The sequence below is a fragment of the Barbatula barbatula genome (genome assembly GCF_947034865.1).
Source record: "Barbatula barbatula genome assembly, chromosome: 21".
NCBI lineage: Eukaryota > Metazoa > Chordata > Actinopteri > Cypriniformes > Nemacheilidae > Barbatula > Barbatula barbatula.
Window position 1 is genome coordinate 1,246,539 of NC_136784.1, and position 22,614 is coordinate 1,269,152.

The 22,614-nt window shown below is 37.8% G+C and overlaps 1 protein-coding gene across 1 annotated transcript; it reads left to right on the forward strand.

The window, feature by feature from the left end:
• Window positions 1-3,339: 3,339 nt before the first annotated feature.
• LOC306910273 (class I histocompatibility antigen, Non-RT1.A alpha-1 chain-like) lies at window positions 3,340-22,390 on the forward strand. Its single transcript, XM_079484707.1, has 6 exons — window positions 3,340-3,648; window positions 17,682-17,921; window positions 19,355-19,621; window positions 19,810-20,085; window positions 20,336-20,476; window positions 21,111-22,390. Exons 1-6 carry the CDS (start codon window positions 3,564-3,566, stop codon window positions 21,179-21,181), a joined length of 1,080 nt encoding a protein of 359 aa, XP_079340833.1. The 5' UTR covers window positions 3,340-3,563; the 3' UTR covers window positions 21,182-22,390.
• Window positions 22,391-22,614: the final 224 nt, after the last annotated feature.

Genomic DNA, 22,614 nt, shown 5'->3' on the forward strand with positions numbered 1-22,614 from the left:
TTACAGGGTTAGTTTGTTTCAGAGAGGTTTCCGAGCATGGCGTGCCCTTTCGATGAGGATCCTGTGGACGTAGAGGCACAGATTATACGGGTTTTTTTTCGCCGTGAGAGGGTGATAAGACCACGTATCCACGTCTTTTCTTATCCTAACGAATATTTGCAGGAGCGCTATCGTTTTTCTAGGCAGCCGTTAATTTATTTCACAAACCTACTAAAACCACACATCTCAGATGTGACAAACCGCGGGTCAGCGCTTGGCGCCGAACAAATTCTTTGTATTGCTCTGCGCTTTTTTGCTACAGGGAGTTTTCTCTACAATGTGGGCGATGCAGAGCATGTGGGAAAGGCAACAGTGTTTAGAGCAGTTCGTACAGTATGCATGGCACTGAAACGGTTTCCACACACTTTTGTACAGTTCCCTGGCCATAAACCTGTGCGCTTTATTAAAGAAGAATTCCACTGGGTGGCAGGTTTGCTCTCAGAAATTCTGTCATCTACTTCAATTAAATGACATTTCTTAATAAGTTTATTTTGACTGCACACACATACACGTAAAGGCTACACAGACTTTTTAAACTTGTTCTTAATCTTAATATCAGGGTTCCCAAACGCAACTTGAGTTGTTGTGGGAGGTAGCAAAGTCTGACGAAGTGCCCTCTGGAATCCCACCGACCACAGGGCGACCTTTATTAAACTCCTCAGATGGGGTGAGAGGAGGTGGAGGTGGACCCCCGCCAGTTAGACGGGCCTCAGCCTTCTTTCTATTAGCTATATAGGAAGAATACTGTAAAAGTAACTTAAGACATTGATCTTACAACAGTTAAAATAAAATATTACCTTTTTGGAGAATGTTTTTGTGTTTCATTTTGACTTGGGAAAGAGTTCTTTTGGCTCCAGAAGGATATAATATAAAACAAGAGGCCTAAATATTTCTTGTCAATATACATTGCACTGTATTCTTAAGAAACTGATGTAGTAAATGCTTGTCGAGTCATGCCACATGCTCAAAAAGACAATTGTTCAACTTTGCAAATTAACAAAATGCAAGCATATTTACAATGTTATAAAACAATCTTACGCATTGACTCTGTCAGTTATATTTTGCCAAGCCAATTGTCTCTCCCTCGCATATGCAGCTGTATTGCTTTTTTTCATTATAATGGGCTTGAACTCCTCATAAGCAAACATTAAAACTTCTAACTCCGCTTCGGAGAAGTACGCGGCACGTAACTTTTCACCCTTAGTTTCCATGGTGACTCCTGAATTCGGCGTTCCATTGAAAATGCCTTGATATGTTCTCCGTGCGCGCGCATTAACTCAAGGTTATTAGCAGTAGGTTGATTAAACTAACTCGACACAGGTGTTTTGGAACCGACATACCCAGAGTAAGCAGGTTTTGGGTTAATCAACCCACAGTTCAGGGTTAATCTGATGGTAAATTAACCCAGCTTTCTGGAATACACCCCAGGGCTCTCAAACAGAACAATAAGGGCGTTGTTGTGTTGGATCACTGAACACAGTTCAACCAAACAATACAAAGTATTTATTCAATTTCCATTTATTCATTTTTGTGTGTGAGAGAGAGAGAGATTATGAATGGTGTTGTTTATTGTAAGGGTTTGTTGCCTTTTTGGACTCCTTCATCATTTGTGGTGTTGGCTCCCATTTGAAACAGTTCGGCTCAAGCCCATCCGTTTTCAAGGTCATGGTTGAGGACAATGTCCCGTCCAGAGACAAGCTGTTTCGTGTTGAGGTTTTGTTCAAACCAACCATCGAAAATACCCTCTCGGCATCAGCATTAGATTCTGTTCCACCGTCTCTTCCATCTTTACCATCTCCTCCTCTAATGGGCCTTCCCTTCTCGTTACCTTCTCTGGGCCAGCATCCTGTAACCGGGCCCTTTTAGGGGGCTTTACTCTCAGGGCGAATGAGAGGATGCTAAGTTGCCTTTTACCTGACATCTTTGAAAGACAGAGGCAATAATTAATGCATCCATGGCCAGGATATAAAATATGACATGATTTCATCATCGACGATGCAATACACTTACATTTTTTTAGTGCTATTACAATTATTAAGCCTATTTGGAGAGAGAGATGTTTAATGTGACAAAATGTCAGTCATCGTGTGATAACCAAAAAATAAAAAGGGCTAGACAATACTTGTTCTGAGCAGGTGTAGTGAACATGCTATAAACTGTTTCGTTCAATCTTACCCAGATACAATAATACCATTTTCTGATTGGCTATTGTGTAACCTCTTTCTTTTTTTGGCTGATAAGTGACAGAATCCATAGGATTGGTAAATAGGATTGATGCAGAAAGCCAAAGGAGACTGTTGGAAGAATATATACACGGTGATTCAGAAGCAAGAGATGCCTTCTTGTTTCAATGTGAATGTGCAGAGGACCTTGACACATTCATTTCGAATTGTCATGAAGAGCAAGGGCTTAGGGTCCATGCCATGATACATGATCCTAATTAGATTTTAATGTGATTTTATTTAATTGTCTGTTTTAATTGTTATTTTATATAATCTGATTTATTTTAAATAATAAATACAAAATTATCTTGTGAAGCATGTCTTTTTTATCCATTTATATCAAGTATATTAAGATGTGGATACATATCCTCAAACTATGTTTAAAAGGCAATACGATCAGTGGCGGTTCTACATTGAATTGCACCCCGGGTGAGAACATATTTGAGCGCCCCCCCCCCTCAAAAAAACTAAATTATGTCATATTTTTCTTGACCTAAACTACAGTGGTACAAATTGAATTTGTCATTAAAATGTAATTGTACCACTGTAGTTGAGGTCAAGAAAAGTATACATGACATTGTTAGAAAACAATTTGACAGAGTATTAACACTTATTGATATTTTACTGACATTCAATTTGTACCACTGGAAAAAAAGTGGTCAGAAAAAGATTCATGACAGTTACAATGGCCTCATGACAGCCAATGTCAAAACCAATCTGACGGTTAACCCAGCTGTAGTGTCCTTAATTCATTTATCTTCTTAATGGTTATTTGTAATCACGTGTTTTGTTGTGTTCACTTCCATTTCCTTTATATCCGGTGTGTTATATTGTTTGTCGTGGTTGGTAGGGGGTGAGCGATGGGATCATAACACAGAGAGAACATTATAGTTGCATACCTTTATCTTTTCAGCATGCAGGGGCGCCAATTTGCCAATTCCCCAGTTTACAATAGTTTACAATAAATATACATATCAAAAAAGTGAATGTATCTCCGTTAAAAAAAGTCATAAACTATGAACACAAAAGGGTTGGGTTGGACACCGCAAATATTACTGACACCAATCACCACTCGATAACCACAGATGTGAAGCTTTCTTGTAGCTCATCCTCGCCGGACGTCTAACGTCCGCCCATATGCTCTGCAGCGTGCACCACTTGGCCAATGGGGTTCGTTTAATGCGCCGACAGGAAACAGACGAAACTGCACGCGCACGTGAATCCTCTCTGTTTCCTCACAACACTTTAGCCGACGCGGACTTCTTGAAGACATGTTGAGTCTGTTTTCTCTCTTCCTCTGACATGATGATTTTCTCAGCGCGTGTGAGGTGGAAGTTAAATGTGTTGATCGTTGGATTATTTCTGCTGGTTCTTCGTGTTTATTGCGGTAAGACACTTTACAAACGTTTAACTAAATTGATGCTGTCAAGACTCTACGCTTCTTGTTCTGGAGAAGAAAACATGTTTCATTATGACCCCTGAGACTCTTTAAATCGCGGGGGAAAGCGTGCAGGTACATTGTTAGCCTGACTTTTCTGTTTCATGTCCTTTAAAGATAATGTTCTCTATGCTCGATGAGTTATATGAGTTATTTAAGGCAGGACCGACGTGACGTTACCATGCGGTGTTAGTTTGGGTGGTTATTCATGTTATTGAGGGACAGCGGTTTATTATCACAGCCTCAGTTCACACGTTGCATTGAGGGGATCATTTGTCCCGCACTATATAACTTACTTCCGAACATGTATTTACATTCACATTTACATTTATTCATTTAGCAGACGCTTTCATCCAAAGTGACTTACAAGTAGTTTTCATACAGTGGCACATTACTGCAGAGCAATCAGGGGTAAGGTGTCTTGCTCAAGGGCACTTCAGTCATGACCTTCTGGTACTGAGATTTGAACCTTCTGATCACAAACCCAACGCTCTAACCAATGCGCGTTCCCTGATGAAAGGGTTTGACTGCGTGACTTGAATGGAGAGTTGGTTCTGCTTTTTAGAGAAGAGACAGAGAAGCTTTTTTATTGGTTGATGCTAAAACGACTGTTTAAACTCTGAGAACACCAGACCAAATTTGTACTCTGAATTCATTTGAACCAAAAGACAAATTGTGCATGTCAAGACCATATTAATATGTTATATATACTTAGATTAGATTAGATTCAACTTTATTGTCATTACACATATACAAGTAGGCCTACAGTGTAACGAAATGCACTTGTTACCCTGTATGAAAGGGTAAACATTTTATTGCGTATAGACTCGCCGTCTGACAAAAAATATGCCACCAGTTGTGCCGATGGCCGTCAAATGTTGAGTAGGGGTTCGATCTTCAGCTGGCTGGCAGGAGCCGCCACTGGCATGTCACGTGACCTGTCAGTGGCTGGCTGGCACCTGCCAGTCTTTGATTTTTGGCTGATTTTGTGTTTTGTTTTCCTCCCTCTTTAGCTCATTTATTATGCATCTGTTGATATGCTTTTGTTCTTTTGCATGATTGGCGTTTTAGAGAATTTATCCGAATTAAAGCAGTCAAATAGCCGTGATCAGACTGACAGCTTACTGACGCTTTGCTCGACGCTCTATCCAATCAGCCGCGGCTGAACTGCGAGTATAACGCGTTGTCTGAATCTCTCGCTGCAAGGAAATACACTGTATTCTTTTTATGAATGTAATCTCATGCATCTATTCTTTACTAGGATTGGTGTTTTGGGGACGATTATTCCAATTAAACCAGTCAAATAGCCGTGATCAGACTGTGATCAGCTCGTTACTGTTGCCTGCCTCTCATTCTAGGGAAATTAATCTAATTTGTATGGATAGGCCTACTGCCGCTTGTTGTGACGATTTTAAGCGTTGTGTAATGTAGATGCAGAGTAGCCTATTAAAACATGATTTAATTCCAATAACATGACTCTTTGTCTTTGCCTTTGAGCATTTTCTGTGACAACAGGACACAATACAGCAATGCATTTTAATAATTCAATTAAAGAGAGTTTTTTTAATTATTCATTAAAAGAAAGCCAACTTAAACTGTAAAATCACGGAGCACAGACTGTATGAGTATTTTTTAATTTACAAAGACTATTTACAAGTAAAACCCAAGAAACAAAAACTATTTACAACTAAAAACAAAGAAACAAAAACTATTTACAAATAAAACGATGAAACAAAATCTATTTACAAATAAAAAAACAAGGAACTATATAGGCCATTGCTTGTAAACTATTATTCCACACACATAAACACTTGTGCAGTTGCAAAGGCTGTTTCTGCTTGGAATCTGTGAAACCCCTCTGTCTTTCTGAGAATCAGAATGGTTATCTATAATCAAGGAAAAAACACAATCATTAAAATCTTATCACACATTATAATTTGTGCATTAAATGTATAATTGGTAACCACATAATTCACACACTATATTTCAAATATATAACTAGCACTTGAATTATTATTGTGTTCTAAACAAAACATGACATACCTCAGGTGTCATGACTTCCATAGCAAACGAAGGGCTAGATAAATCCGTTTTTTTCAACGCCAAAACACTGTACACCTTGTCAATGATTCCCTCAGTCTATGACAAACAACATACTGATATTTCACTTATTTGTATCGGGGAAAAATCAGCATCTAAGAATAATTTAATTTACATACCAGTAGTTTCAGATTATAATAATTGTCAAGATATTGGAAATCTGTAACAGTACAATGTTATACGAATAACAAATAAGTATTTGTGGTATGTTAAGATGTCACCTCAAGTATGTTGCAAGTACCAAGTTAATGTAAAACATCTTTTTATTCCAAAGAAATATTATTGTACCTGTTCTTGATCAAAAATGGAGGTTACATTGGTTTTTCAGTTTGGGTGCATAACTGGGATGTTTATGTAAAAACATTCTGTGTGATCTAACAGCACCAGATGTGAGGTCATAATGCAGTTTCTACAAAAAACAATATTACTTCTTATCAATATGATAATCCTGATATAAAATTATTACATGGCACATAAATATGTTTGTTTGAAACATGTTATTTAAAGGTTTCCATAACAATTACCACAATTTCTTCATCCTCCACAACTGTGTCTACCAAAAGTCCCTCTGTCAAAGCTGTGAGGGTGCTGTAAAATAGACATATGCATTAAAAGCAGTATAGTGAGCTTTAGTTTGTATTATGGTTCTGTTGCTTACCTTTGAAAAGAATATGGTTGTTGATCACATCCACAGCTGAAGGGCGTGTCTTTGCGAATTGTTGTAGGGTCTATGCCAGAACAATCTGTGCCATTTGTTGCACAGATCACACTGAACCCACTTCATCCGTTTGAAACATATACATTATTGTAAACTCAAAGCAGCAATATTCATACACACTAAAACTTGCAATTTATATCCTATACTACTTACTTATTTCCTGTGTTTTGATAAACACATGCTTTTAAGTCCTGGGCCATGCAGGTGTTGGTCTGTATTTCTCCTTCCTCTCTTTCACCAATTGCAGTCGGAAAGTCCTGTCCAGTAGTACATATGAGTTTTAATATTGTATTTTTGGTCCAATTCTATTGAAACTCTTAATTCTTGTTTGTCCTACTTCAGTTGTCACATCTTTCAACATGCTTGTGGCATGGTAAACACGCAGGTGTACTAGCTGACAAGTTTGAAGCACTTCAGAAGACATTTTCAGGTTTTTGGCTTCCATTTCAGCTGCCTTTGAAACAAAAAAAAACAGTTCACACCATCTCGCTGCATCCACTGTTCTGGATTGCAAACAGTCCAGCCATCCAGTGACCCATGTATTTGGAAGGCCTCTCTTTACAGATTTTAGATTAAAACAGAGTTCTCGTCATGCATCTTTCACATCTTCTATATATTATTAATATAATGTTTTTAATGTAATTAATGTTTTTATACTACACTGGTTAAAGATGAGAAATTAATTACCTCAGAATCTCCATGTCATTTTTTTCAATAGAATTATAGATCATCATTGAATCATATATACGCACTTGTTTTCCAGAGACATCGAAAACCTGTGAAAAAATCATATGAAAAGTTACAGTCAGCATATCAATTCAATTTTACAGCACAACTCAGTTTCTTGCAAACCTTACCCAGAGTATAAAGTGGTTTCCTTGTTCTGGTGTGTTACCACCAACGATTCTTGGGAGCAGGATCTTTTGAGCATTCTACATTGGAACACACACACACACACACACACACACAAATAAATGACAAAGACTTTAATATACAAAAGAATTAGATGAGTACATTGTGAATGTGAGTGTAGTTATATTATATGAACTGTGTGCATTGTCATGTACTGAGTTCCTAATAAAGAATTGTAAGGCAAACATAAGAATATTTTAAGCACACTTACATTATCATTTAACCAAGGCATGTTCTTGTTTGGGTATTCCTCTAAAAGAGAAGAGGGGCAAACACTTCTCAAGTCCGCAATATACAGTGTTGCATAGGGATGTCCCGTTATGATACTCTGGATCGGATTTGGCTCCGATCCATACCTTTTTGAATGGATCGGGTATCGATCATGCGCGAGTCAGCACAACCGATCCAAATCCGATACCAAATTACCAGCAATTGTTGAACGGGGAGCTGTATTTAAGTAAATAGAAAACGTTCGTTTATTTTGAGAAAAATGCATTTACTTAAAACTATAATTAAATACTTTGAAATTTATTTTGCGTAATGGCCCGACAGGCGAGTTTAGTGGGGAGACCTTTCAGGACCCAACTTTATGCCTATATGGAAATTTCAGCGCGTTGAAGATGTCGCAGATGTGGAAATATTTCACGCTTGAAACAACAGAAAGCAGCACAGCTGCCAGTGTGTAAGTACTGTTGCGCGTTACAACACGACACATTTAATCAAACATCTTCAGAAGCATCACGGAAAAGATCACGAAGAGTTTGTACAAGCGAAACGCAAAAAGGACGAATTAAAGCACCAAACCTTGCAGGAATTATTTCAAAGGCAAGAAAAATTTCACAAAGACGACAAAAAAGTTGTGGAATTTATTGTACTAGATAATCAGCCTCTCTCTGTTGTGGAAAATGTAGGCTTCCGTCGCCTGAACCGCGTTACTTTACCATCGCGTAAATACATTTCTGAAACAGCTTTGCCCGAGTTATTTTATAGTGTCGTCGCATGTTGCGGATCAGTTAAAAGATGTAAAATCTTTGAGCTTCACTGCTAATATTTGGAGCTCCGACGTGTGTCCCATTCCCTTTTGAGTTTAACCGCGCATGGGATGGATTCTGGTTACGCATTGCAGAGTGCTGTGCTACATGCTAAAGAGTTGCGAGGATCACACAGAAGCAGCGTGATTTCAGCTTCAATCAAAGAAATGCTGGATGGTTGGAAAATACAGATTGTCATTTGGATGACTCCATAGCTTGATTAAATGTAATTTATTTCAATTATAAGTTTAGCACAGTGTTCTTAATAAAGATGTCCGTCATACTGTGTATATTAATTATCTAAGTTTTGATGTATTTCATGAATATGCAAAGCTTGACTTTAAGCAGATAAATTTAATGACTGTGTGAGTTACAGACATTTCTAAACCTTAAAAGGTCAACAATAACTGATATCGGATTTGGATCGGTATTTTTGAAAGTTCAGTATCGGAATCGGATCGGCAGAGAAAAACTGGTATCGGTGCATCCCTAGTGTTGCATATGCTGAAAATCTGTGAATTATTTGTCTCTCTCTCCTCCAGGTGAAGTAAAGTTCTTTCAGCTTGTCCTGTACTTCAAAAACAGAACCCATTATTGGATGTAAATGAAGCAGAAAATACTACAGGCGATAGTTTTTGTTACTGTAAACTATTCCTTGGAATTTTAACATACAAAAAGCCAGTCTGTACCTTATTTTGTTCACTTATAGGAAACAATGACACAGTGAAACTCCCCATATATTCCTCAACTTTGTCTGGTTCAGCTTGCGGGTCAGTTAATGACTTTTCTGCAGATGTGCTTTGGTACATCTCTGCAATGATATGACATAGTATTGAGATAAAATGAAAAGTGTATGTTAATAACATTTGTAGTACTACATAAACTTAAATTTCATTAACTATATTACCTTTGTCTGTTTCCTCATCCACACCTATTAATAGGTGTCCATGTCGCCCTAGGTGCACATCTTTTTGGGACAATTTTTTAATGTCTTGCAAGAAGTTATTGTTGATTTTCTGGTTGTGGAGATGGAAACACAGCCGCAAGGCAAACATGTAATGAATGTCCTTCAGTTGGCAGAGGAAATACTTGCTGGTAGACAGCTCTTTGTTAACTTGCTCTGCTGAAGATGAATTAACAATACAGGCAAGATCTGGCAACAGTTTTATGCTCCTCAGTCTCTCTTCAGGCCTTTTTTGTTTTTTCTCATGAAAACGGTCATAGGAAGAGCTGCAACTAACGATTATTTTAATAATCGATAAATCTGTCGATTATTTGTTCGATTAATCGATGAATCGGATACAAATTTTTAAAAGCATTCATTTTCAACCCTTTATTGAAAAATAGAACTGACATTGCAAAACATATTTCAATAGCTTTATTATTACTTATTATATTATTATTACAGCTTGCTGTGGTTTACATGATGCATTTCCCATCAAGAAGCCTCTCATGGTTTGCTGTTTTTTTCGGGTCTCTCTGATGGTCTTTCCTCTACCTCCGCTCTGCTTTTTTAATTTATTTTTTCTCCGCTATGCTGCGCGGCGCGATCAACTTTTTTTAGTCCTGTAACACACTAGATGCGTGGCGTGAGCGTCTCAGAAGCCTGGCGTGACCGTTTTTAAATCGGCTCCCATGTTAACAGGTTAGAGCTTGCACACTGCCTGCGTGAGACGAGCCGCACGGAAAACGCGCGCATGCTAGGAATTGAATCGACGCCTATTTTTCACGAGACACGCAAGCGTGTTGGAAGCGTTTCCAGGCAAAATAGAATAGGAAAAGATGTTTATATGTAATTTTGTACACGAATACATATTAATGAATGCCATTTTGATGTTTGAAAGCTAATCATCATTTATTTGAACGTATTTTCAAATTGAATTTCATTAAACCAACATCTACACGTTACGGGGTTTACATGTCCACTGTAGAAAACATCAGGACTTAAATCATGTTTATAATGCATTTTTGGAGAAACAACAAGTGAATATTGAAATAAATTATACATTAATATTCCTATTAAGTATGAGATATTATTACTAAAATGTTGCAAATGAATACTCCAATTAACTACTTTTTTCCATAAAATCTTCCTCCAAGAAAATGCTTATATCCAATGAAAAGATACATTGCATTGAATGGGAATATTAATTTATGTCCATCTTAAACACATATTGCATAAAGTAAACACGTGCATCAATTGATTACGTTACATCTTTAATAACATATCTGAGAATCATCTTAATACGAATTGTGGTTCGTATTAAACCCCAAAATGTATTGGTGACTGAATTTATTTTAGTTTTTTATGCTCTTAACAATGTGATTAAAAATGGAAAAAAATATGACACACTACAATAACAACGTAGTCTAGTGTGTCATCTGAGTGACGGTCCAACATCAGGTAATAAAGCTAAAAAGCATTTGGAAATGTTATTTAAATAAACAGACAGCCTACTTACTCATTTTTCGGATTTTGGAAGGTGTAGGTTATGTGAAAAAAGTTTAAACTTGTCGTGAATACAAGACCCTTGTCTGTCGGCGGCCTCCCTCTATGTCACCTATAGCAGCAGCAGCGCGCCAGCGCCGCGTCAGGCACGGTGCTGGTGTGCAAAGATACAGAAAACACGACGCAGCCGCCACAGAGCTGACACGCAACAGAAACGCCACGCTCACGCCACTCAAACATGTGGCGCGCGTTATAGTCGCGCGATACAACGAATCGATAATGAAATTCGTTGCCAACATTTTTAATAATCGATTTTATCGATTCGTTGTTGCAGCCGTTCACTAGTTCCAGTCAGCGGGTGAGGGCAGGTGAATCTGTCAGTTGTTTTGTCTTCGTGTATGTTTGGCCCCATAGAGCTTTGAAGGGTATTCACCCATTCCTTCTGCATGGTAATTTTTTTTTCCAATGCAGCTGAAATGTTTTCCGCTGTTGGAGCACATAGCCTGCCATCATGTGGCTGAAAAAACTTTTGCTGAGTCCTATTATTGACTATGGAAAGCCAAAAGGGTCAGAAAACGCGTGCTTTTAATCGCCGTATTAATATTGAAACGCCGATTTCTTAACGCCGCCAGGCGTTAAATAAACGCCGCTTGACGCTAAACTATGGAAAGCCAAAAGGGTCAGAAAACGCGTGCTTTTAATCGCCGCAGTCATTTACGGTATATTTGCACTGTATAAACTCTCTTCGTGCCATCTTCTGGGATCCTGCAAACTGGATGCTCCGACTTGCCGTAGAGCCCGCAACCTAGAAAAGGACGGGCTATGCAAATGAGCTATTACGTTTGCATTTTGAGTGACGTGTGACGTTAACTTAACGCCAATCGGCGTGCGGCGTTTTTTAAACGCGTGGCGGCGTGTGACGTTAGTTTAGCGTCAAGCGGCGTTTATTTAACGCCTGGCGGCGTTAAGAAATCGGCGTTTCAATATTTATACGGCGATTAAAAGCACGCGTTTTCTGACCCTTTTGGCTTTCCATAATTGACATGTCTGGCAACACGTCCAGCTATATCCGAAATGAAGACCGTGGGTGGACATTTGAAACTCAGGAGGCCATCACCATGGTCTCGAGCTGATTCCTGCCACCACAGGGGTGAATGATAGTACAGCACACCATGGGTGCTCCCAAGGTGTAGTACCCCTCCTGTGGGGAAAAATTTGGGAAAATGCAGAATAATTGCTCAAAATAATTGCCCTACACGTGTTCCCCTCTTGATTTGGTCCCTTATTTAATGCCCTTGTGTCTTCTGTTTTGTGCTGGTTCATTGTGGTTGTTGGGTGAGCTCCTGTGTCTAGTCTAGTCTAGTTCATGTTAATAGTTAATTTTAGTCTTGTTTAAGTGTAGTTAGTATTAGTCATGTTATTGTATCCATGTTTTGTTATGCTACCCCCCCCGTGGGTCTTTGTTTTTTCATTTATATTAAAGTCTTCTGTTAACCCCTTACCCGCTGTCTGCACCTGGGTCCTCTGTCCTTGTCACACCCATCGTGATCATGACAGTATGCTAGTATGATAGGTTTTTTCTTTTATTAAACTGCTGCATTTTTATACTTTTTTTCTTCCTGCTTCCCTTAATGTCCGTGTTCTTAATGTCCAGATGTATTGAAAATAATTTATTGTCCAATCTGTACCATGCTTGTAGTTTTTTATCTTACCTCCTGCTTTGTGAAGCTTCACAAACATTTTTGGATATATGTCCTTATACAATATAATTTCCTCAAGCCTATTGATGAGGTCAGACTGTGATCCACTTGATGAAATGCCTAGAGCATTGCATGCCATTGTAAGATCGCATTGTAAGAAACGTTCACCTGTGTGTCCTGTGAAGTGGTGTTTGTCAGGTCTGGTCGTCTCATGAGATGCACTACACAGAAAGAGTACAGTAAGTGTTTTAAGAGCAGACTGTGGAAACTGTTGTTGCCAACATTTGAGTCTAAAGCAGCTTTTTCATTAATGGGTACACTTCCTACCTGGTAAGTCAAAGGCCACTTTCCAGTTGCTGTCAGCAACCAAAATAGGAGGATGATGGCCACAACGGTAACAGAAGTAATTGTACGTGTAGCTCCTTAAAGCAGAGAAGTGGTAAAAAGCTTTCCTTATTGTGTTGTGTGGAATGTACACTTTACTGTGTTCCCCCAATGTACGCAAAAAACGTCCGACAGCAATGTGGTTCTGTTGCAGGTAAAGACAAATTTATATTTTAGTTAGGCCAATATGTAAGATAATGTTCAGGTAAATATTAAATCCTGTTGCCTAAAATTCACTGATTTTTTTATACTTACAGAAAGACCTGTTGTCAAAAGTGAACACAAAGGGATTGTGAGGAACACTTTGTTATTGAAATTGTGAAATCCAGAATTGTATTCTTGGAATCTGACTGGGGTTCCACAAACAGGGCATTCCTTAATGTACACTGCAACATCTGAACAAAAAATACATTAATAAATCAAATATGTATAATTATATACAACATGTTTCCACTACAACTCACAAAGTGTTACAAATACCTCTGTGCACAGAAAACAAAGCATAAATGGTAGCATGCTTTGTCTTTAGGATTGCTTCACTCAGGTTAGGGTAGCAGGGTCCGGGGCAGTAAGGGCATTGTGTTTCTTTAGGCCCAAAGCTTTCAGGTATCGTCATTTCCGTTGAAATTAATTCTTGTGGAAGATGTTCCGGAATTCTCTTGCACCTAAAAAAGTAGTCTGTCATTTTAGTCACTGCTGATGCTGTCTCGTTTGATGGTTGCGATTCATCATCCCTCTTTTGTTCTTTCTCCTCAAGGTCCTCTATTGTTTCAGGACTTGCATTTGAATGTTCTCTCAGTAATGATGGAAGCTCCTGGAATACCCACCACATGCATACGTGTCTGTGGACACAACTCAGTCTTTGTTTACTGCCCCCACATTGACAGTGCCATCTTCCAGATAGTGTGTCAAATGTCACAATGGTTCACCCAAGCTGACACCAGTTGTCTTTGAGGTCAGTAAATACTGAAAAGTATTTGTAAGTCTGTGACAGGCCATATCCCCCCCCAAAAATAGGGAAGACACAATCAACCTCCTCTTCACTGGCCTTCAAATGTAAGTCCTTACATTCCTGGGCTCTTGACTTTGAGATTAGTCCTTTGTCTAACATTTTCTCCAAAGATGCATAGTTTAGTGTTTTTGGAGGAATGTAGCGTTGTGCAGTGATAGTTCTTCGAAGATGGTGGCATTCAGTTCCAGGATGTCCACTCTGGGCTGCTATCTTTGCCATGTCTCTGCAAATATCTGACTTGCAATATATTTGTCCTAGGAGAAGCGATTTCTTGACATGAACTGGCACTCTTGGCCCATGTAGTTCCTTTGGTGTGACGTACAGTGCATTTTTTTTATCTATGCAAAGCATAGGTTGCTCCAAGCCATGTTGCATTTTCTCATGCCTCCTCAGATTGGATGTGTTGGAAAAGTCAGCTCCGCATTTATGACATTTGAAACGACTTTTTTGTGTTTCTGTCTCCAAAACTACATGGGTTTCTTGTTGCATTTGTATATTAGCTTGCTCCTCTGAAAGTCGGTCATCGGAAAAATTATCTTTTTGCTCATGGGTAGGTTGTTGGGCCACTAAGAAATAAAGAACAAAAAAGATGTAGCATTGCTAAAACAAGCAAATGAACTGATGTTACAGAGAAATTGTCAAACCTGAAGATTTTTCTGTCACTTCATAACCTGAATTCAGGGGAATTTTTTTTATTAGTGCCAGTTCTATGCAATTATCATTGATTTATATTTATGTATAATGCACATTTAAAATTATACAGTAAAATGTGCTAGGTCAAAGTTAAAAATAACACAAACCATGGTTTTTCAGATGAGATTTGAATCCCCTGGTCTCGCTACAGTTTTTCTGCACTTTTGGCAATGCCAGTGACTCTGGCCTTGCACTCCATCAATGCAATAGCAGGGTATAGAAAACTTCACTATAATAAAGTACATAAAAACACACAGTGAGAAACGTCTAATAGGAAGATCCACTGATAAATTATTAGAGTAAATTACCAGTTTTTGCTTCTTTGTAAAAAATTGCATATCTAAAATGCTGCTGTGACAGATGTGTCTCTATCAGTGTGACTGCAGTCCTGCAGTAAGGGCAGTTAATGTTTTCACTGAGACTATATAGTTCATCTTCTGAGGCAAACACAAACTGCCTCTCTGAAAAAGAAAGACAGATTTGAAACAGCTTTACAATTTGTGTACAGCTACATGATATAAAAAAATGTATTTGATCAATTTAAAGTGTAAATAAAGTTTGTATTACAGTACAGAACATATTTTTTTAAACATAATGTCCAGGGGTGTCATGCAAAGTTAATTTCTTTATGAGAATGTTGCGATGCATCTGTGTGACTGACCCCGAATGCACCCTTTACCTAATATGTTTACCTTTTATTTTAGATCAGTGTTTGCTTTAATTGAGAAACATTTGGTTTGAGAGTGTTAAGGTCACAAAAAATAATCAATTTGAACTGCTACCATCATTGTAGTTACATTAATGTTATGTTGTCTTAATGTTAATATGTTACAATTACATTGTACAGATGTTTTAAAGCACCTAACCCGACACCCTTTTGACCGCAGAGCTCATAGGGCAACAAAAAAACACTCCTTGCAGTCAGGAGAAAAAATATGTAAATGTAAATGTACTTTACTTGCCTGCCATGATTGTGGATTCTCAGGTGTAAATTCAGATAAAAAAAGTGGATGAGTAGCAATTTTTTATTACTGAACTCGGACAAAACTGAAGTGTTACTTATCGGACCGAAAACCGCCCTACGTAACAACCAAGAATACTGCTTAACTATTGATGGATGTTCCACAAAACCCTCATCTTCAGCTAAGAATCTTGGCTTTATATTTGATAGTACTCTGTCATTTGAGAACCAGGTCGCCAACACCTGTAAGATTGCGTTTTTCCATCTTAAAAATATATCTAAACTACGTCATATGCTGTCACCATCAGATGCAGAGAAGCTTATACATGCCTTTATGACATCAAGACTAGATTACTGTAATGCACTATTAGGTGGTTGCCCTGCAGGCCTATTACAAAAACTCCAACTGGTCCAAAATGCGGCAGCTCGAGTTCTTACGCGTACAAAAAAGTATGAGCATATTAGCCCGGTTCTGTCAACCTTGCACCGGTTACCTGTAAAGCATCGCATAAACTTTAAAATCTTGCTTATTACCTATAAAGCCTTGCATGGTTTAGCTCCTCACTACTTGAGAGAACTTCTCACGTTTTACAGTCCATCACGTGCACTACGCTCTCAGGCGTCTGGTCCGTTAGAAATACCTAGAATTTCAAAATCAAGTGCAGGCGGCAGATCCTTTTCCTATCTAGCGCCTAAACTTTGGAACAGTCTTCCCTGCACTGTCCGGGAGGCAGACACACTCTGTCAGTTTAAATCTAGACTAAAGACGCATCTTTTTAATCTTGCATACACTACACTATCATAATATATATATTTCAAAGATCTAGGCTGCACTAGTTAGATCAACCGGAACCAGGGACACTTCCAATAACAACTGATGCATTTGTTGCATCAAAGAGTGCAGAACAGTACTCTACTCTCAGCCAGTCTTGTCTCATTGTTCCAAGGTTACCAGAGCAGGCAGGACGCAGTCCAAAGTTACCGGAGCGGGCAGGGCGCAATCCATTCCCAGACCTGACAAATGCTGGACGAAGGACGTGGCGACTCTACAAAACTTCAGTCGCTATTAGATTATTAATGATAATTTTAAATCTAAATTTGTTTTTTATTTTGCCTTGTTGTGCAAGCACTGTTGAGCTTGTGCAGAGGCTGCAGTTTTTGCCAGAGGCGAACTGGAATCCCCTGGTTAGGCCTGGTTTCCCTCTGAGGTTTTTTTTCTCCTCCAATGGAGTTTTGGGTTCCTCTCCACCGTCTGCAGACTGTTTTGCACTGTTTTGCCTGGCCGGGGGGGCTGCTAGAATTTGATAGTCTTATTTAATTAACACTGCATATAGGAATTTATTGTGTGTCTGATATTTGACTTGTGTTTTGACTTGCATAACCTTTTATGTTTTACTTATAGTCAATGTTTTCTTGTACAGCTGCTTTGTAACAATGACAATTGTAAAAAGCGCTATATAAATAAAGCTGACTTGACTTGACTTGACTATTTACAAAGAGTAAAAAATCTAAAGCAAAGTCTGGTAAACAATGGTGGATGCCAATTACCTTTGACAGTTTAGTGTAAGTTATTTCAGAGAAAATTTGTGGAGGGGTACCAACAAATTTGAGCACGTCTGTATGTCAATATAAACACAGTTGGTATATGCATGATATGAATATAAACCCCTGGATCAGTGTTTTGGATGAGCGTATTAGGTAAAACAATGCATTGACGTATAAGAAATGTACAAAAGTACTTGCTTTTATTACATTTTTGATATATTAAAATAAAATTCCATTTTACACTGTATTTAGACTTTTGTCAAATATACATTTATGTAGATATTTAGAAGATATGAAGAATGAAGATAACCAAACAACACTGAAACCCATCGACTACAGAAATATCTTCTTTTTTGTTCCACTGAAGAAAGAGCTACACAAGTTTTTAATGACTTAACATCAAATAAATGATAAATTGTTTGTTAACATTGTGAAATTCATCATCACTTAAACTGATATGTCTTTTTTTGCCAACAGAAACGCACCTCCTCCAGTATGTTTACAGCATCACTTCAGAATTAAACGGTTCATCTGGTCCAGTGTACAGCGCTGTGGGAGTGTATGATGATAGACGGATCTCTCACTACAGTCCTGAACAACAGAAGTGGATCACAGAGGATCTGACTGCTGATGGACCAATAGTGCCACCTGACTCTATAGACAGGCTTCTGAATCTGTTTAATACTCTAGCAAACGGCACAAACTCTGAGTCTTCTGGTGAGTCTATTAGATTCAGATTCAGGCATGACAATAGCGTCTATTATCTGTGACCCTGTCTGTGAAATCCATGCTAATGTCTCAAAATCTATTGCATTTAGTGAATTGCTGTATACAGTTATATCGCCGTTGTCTTTCTGAACTCTCCACATTTTGTGATTTTTATATTCTGCCATAAATCATAATTATTAGTCACCCTTTCTGCTTGTCACTAGGTTTTGCAAAAATCTGACCAATAAAAAGTGCTCGTGAACTTGGACAACACACTGGCCCAGTTCCATTATTGGCAAGGACCAGGCCGTTTTACTTGTTTCATGTTTCAATTGGACCAATTTACCTTTAACTGTAACTGACTTGAAGAAGTTAAGACCAGTCTTGAAGAAAAAAAGGATGTGACTAACTTGTAAGCAGTTTATGCAACCGGGTCCAGCGTGTTATTATTGAAACATTCAAAGTACAGTGTTTTTCCATTTCCTGAAAAACAAGGAATGCAAGATTTCACAAGGACAGCGACGATATTATATATTTTAAAACATTACATGCACATTATCATTTATGCATTTGGCAGACGCTTTTATCCAAAGTGACTTACGTTGCGTCATACTCTACATATTTGTATACGAGTATATACATTCCACTGGGATTCATTCCCATGACCACTGAGCTTACATTTTTAACATTGATGTCAACCTTTATTGATGCCCTTCCCATTCTGTAGAATGGGGAAGAGCCTAAGAAATGTTGCCAAATGATGAAATATTTTATTTTTATGTGTTGCTGGTTGCTGGCGCAAATTTGTGACCTCAAGACTTGACTACTGTAATGCTCTACTTAGTGTTTGTCCTTCATCATCAATAAACAAACTACAGTTAGTTCAGAACGCAGCTGCCAGAGTTCTAACCAGGTCCAGAAAATACCATCACATAACCCCAATGTTATCAACCCTTCACTTTAGCCCCTACCTACCTAACAGAGCTTCTATCACACTACAACCCATCACGCTCTCTAAGATCTCAAAACTCTTTTGATAACACCTAGAATAACTGAATCCACCAAAGGGGGTCGAGCTTTCTCATACGTAGCACCTAAACTCTGGAATAACCTTCCTGATATTATTCCAGGATCAGACACACTCGCCCAATTTAAATCTAGATTAAAGACGCATCTTTACAGACAAACATTCACTTCATGCAAAATATGTAAAATAAACCACCGGGAGACTGCTGACATTAGATATTATTTACTAGGTGTTTATATAACAATTTAAACTATTCATGTTCTGTGTTTTACCTTTTTTGTGTTTTTCTTATTTTCCCCTGTAAAGCTGCTTTGGAACAATGCAAATTGTGAAAAGCGCTATATAAATAAAATAAATTGAATTAAAAAGGATCAAACAGTAGATTTCACAAATGATGATTTGTTTGTGATTTCAGAGCCTCACACACTGCAGAGGAGAATTGGCTGTGAGGTGGAGAAATCTTCCTCCGGACAAGTAGTTAGTCAGATGGCCTTTGATGACTACAGATTTGATGGAGTTGATTTTATTGCCTTGGATTTTAAAACTATGCTGTGGACGGATAAAAATGAAAAGGCAGCGGGAATCAAAATGAAGTGGAACAGTCACAAAGATCGCAGAGATTACTTCAGAGCGTATCTGTACTACTGCCTGACCTGGATAACAACATACAATACAACAAAGAGTATGTGCTTTTACGTTTTTTTCTATTTTAAATATCTTTATATATTTAAGTTTTTTTCTGGAGCTAACCTAAAAAGAATCGTCATTAATTACAAGCATTATGTGTTTAGATTTTATGGCTGTTTTTATAAAAGAAAAATGTGAAACCTTTTGATGGTTCATTTGTAAATTGGATGATTTACCCCGCAGGTCCACCAAATATTCACATGTTTGCGAAGAAAGCTCCTCGTGATCAAAGCAAGATGGATCTGACCTGTCTGGCCACTGGCTTTTACCCCAAACACCTACAGATGGATATCACAGTGAATGACATTAAACTTGAATCCATGTTCACTACTGGAATCAGACCAAATGATGACAAGACATTTCAGCTGAGAACCACTGTGAGAATAAACAAAGAAGAGAAACATGGATTTGAGTGTCACGTCACACACAGCAGTCTGTCACCAAATAAAACAATATGGGGTAAATATGATGAAACTGACACTCTTGTGAAATAAAACTAAGCATCTTTATTACATAATGTTAAGATTTGAAAAATAATCTGGGAAAATTAACATTACAAAGATATCTATTTAATCTATGATCATGTATCGACCTTCGACCATTTGTTTATCATGACCCAAGGTAGCTTAATTTTGAATAATCATATTTTTGGTGTGATTTGTAAAATGGCAAAAGGGTTTTAATAATTAATTTTGTTGTATTTATGCAGATGGAACATGTATGAACTGTGATGAAGAATCAAGAAAGCATGAAGCTGCAGTGGGAGCAGTCGCAGTGGTAGCAGTCGCAGTGGTGTTTGCGGCACTTCTCATTGCAGTTAAGATAATCTACAGAAAGATGAAAGGAAGAGGTGAGTCAAAATGACAACTTTACATCGTTATTATTGCCTAAAATGAGTGTTACAACATATGACTGACACACTGCAGATAATTCATTTTCATTGCAGTTGAACACTATACACCAGTCAGGTTGAATGAAATGCACCGCATTACTGCACAGCACCCAACAGCCCATTATTGACCTTATTTTACACTCCAGGAGCCACATACTGGTATTGCTGTATATATGAGGAAGCCACTCAGGAATTAGCCTAAACTTTTTCATGTACATTTCTTTCGGAAATGCTTTTCTGTGGCTCAGTGTTCAGTCCTGGAGTGTCGCTGTCCTGCAGAATTTAGTTCCAACTAAAGCAAAAAAAACTCACCTGCATGTCATTTTCAAGTAATCCTAAAGTCTTCGGTTAGGTTTTTGAGGCATGTTTCATTAGAGTTGGAGCTAAAATCTACAGGACGCGACTCTCCAGGACCTCCGTTGTCTATCCCTGCGTTAGAGCATGCGCTAGCAACGCCAAGGTCACGGGTTCGATCCCAGCGATTGCACATACTTACAAACAAATGTATAATATGATGCAATGTTAGTTGCTTTTGATAACATTTAATTGTAAATGAATATTTATGTTCTTTATCTACATTATATTCACTCAGATGAAGAAGGTCAATGCCAAACAAACTCTTATGATGGAAAAATACACTCTAATACACCTGAGCCAGGTTAAACAGATGGAAACCATCATTTAAATGTGACCTCTCCTTTTGACTTCAGTCAAGCACAGGGAATGGAACCTGGGACATTTCGTCTTAAAGGTTTAAATCTCCAACAATTAAGACTGATAGGCGACTGACTTTATCTGTACTGTATTTTAGTTTGTGTCAATAGATAGACTTTTTCCACTGCTTTAAACTTTGCAATGGCTATACTTAGAACAAAGAGAGATTTTACATATAAGCTTGAAAGAAACTAAAGTATTTGCTGAATTATACCTTTTAAATTTCAAGTTGTTACATTCGCCTTTTTCATAATGTATGTATTGTGAAGTTGTGCTTTTGGTATTTTCCCCTCATTGTCACAAGACTGTTGATAAGTTCTGATGTGTGTGTGTTAAGATAATGGACAGAATTTATAATATTTTATATTTCTTAAAAGCATCATGTTGTGCCTTTGCTCTTCCCTAGATGTGTCCGCACAAACTAAAGCTTGTTCTCCCAACAGAATCTGTTGTAGCAATAAGGCCCATTCACACTAAGTATGGTACAGTAACTATAAAGACTATGTTTTGAGTGTCCTTATAAATGTATTCCAGATATCAAAGTCCACTCCACAACTATAATTACAATATTGTGATCACAGAGCTTTATTTCTGGACAGCATGCCAAATACACGTATTATTAACTTATTTACTTATCCAGGGTGACCTTGTGAAAGTCTGTTGGTGTAGATACTAATATAGAAGTTATTCTTGTAGGGAGGAGCGAATGGGCCTAAATTGACAATAAACTCTTGAAATTGCCTTATAAATATTAGTTTTTTAAAAGCATTAAGGGCTCTGACTTCAGCCTGAAAGTCACTGTGTACTTTGTTTCCGACTTCACATGAATGAATTGCAATTTAATTGCTTATTATGCGCTTTATAACCCAAAAATCTTTAGTTTTTCTGACTTTTGATCTGTCGTGATTGTTTACTGTACTTATTTTATATTACTGTATTTAAGTTTTTGTTAGTTTACTTTATTGTATTTAAATTGGTTATGTAATAAAAAAACGGCTGTCTGCAAGAGTATTTCTTTGTTTGAATAATACACCTCGAATATGTGCTTGTTACCCCAAATAGTGGTGTAAGAATGTTACCAAATTTGATTTATAAATATTGAAATGTGTTTAAAATTGAATCTTATTGTTTTTTAAGGCAAATAAAGTGAAGTTGTTCAAGAAATTCTAATTTGTATATATTGATGTCAGACGTTCATATTTAAATCGCCTTTTATTGTGGTACTAAAACACTGCACAGCCTACAGGGGGCGACAATTACACTAGATTACACTTAAACTGGCAAACGCTGCTTACATCCAACATTGCTGTATATGAAGAATTGAATTTATTAGGCTGCTCTTGTTTACATGAATGTTCATTAACGCTCATAACTTTTCTGTC

Excerpts from the sequence above, each read along its gene's own strand:
- LOC306910273 (XM_079484707.1), top strand. The coding sequence starts at position 3,564 with ATGATGATTTTCTCAGCGCGTGTGAGGTGGAAGTTAAATGTGTTGATC. Across the intron at positions 17,922-19,354 it reads CACAAACTCTGAGTCTTCTG|AGCCTCACACACTGCAGAGG; the intron begins GTGAGTCTATTA and ends TTGTGATTTCAG. Across the intron at positions 20,477-21,110 it reads CAGAAAGATGAAAGGAAGAG|ATGAAGAAGGTCAATGCCAA; the intron begins GTGAGTCAAAAT and ends ATATTCACTCAG.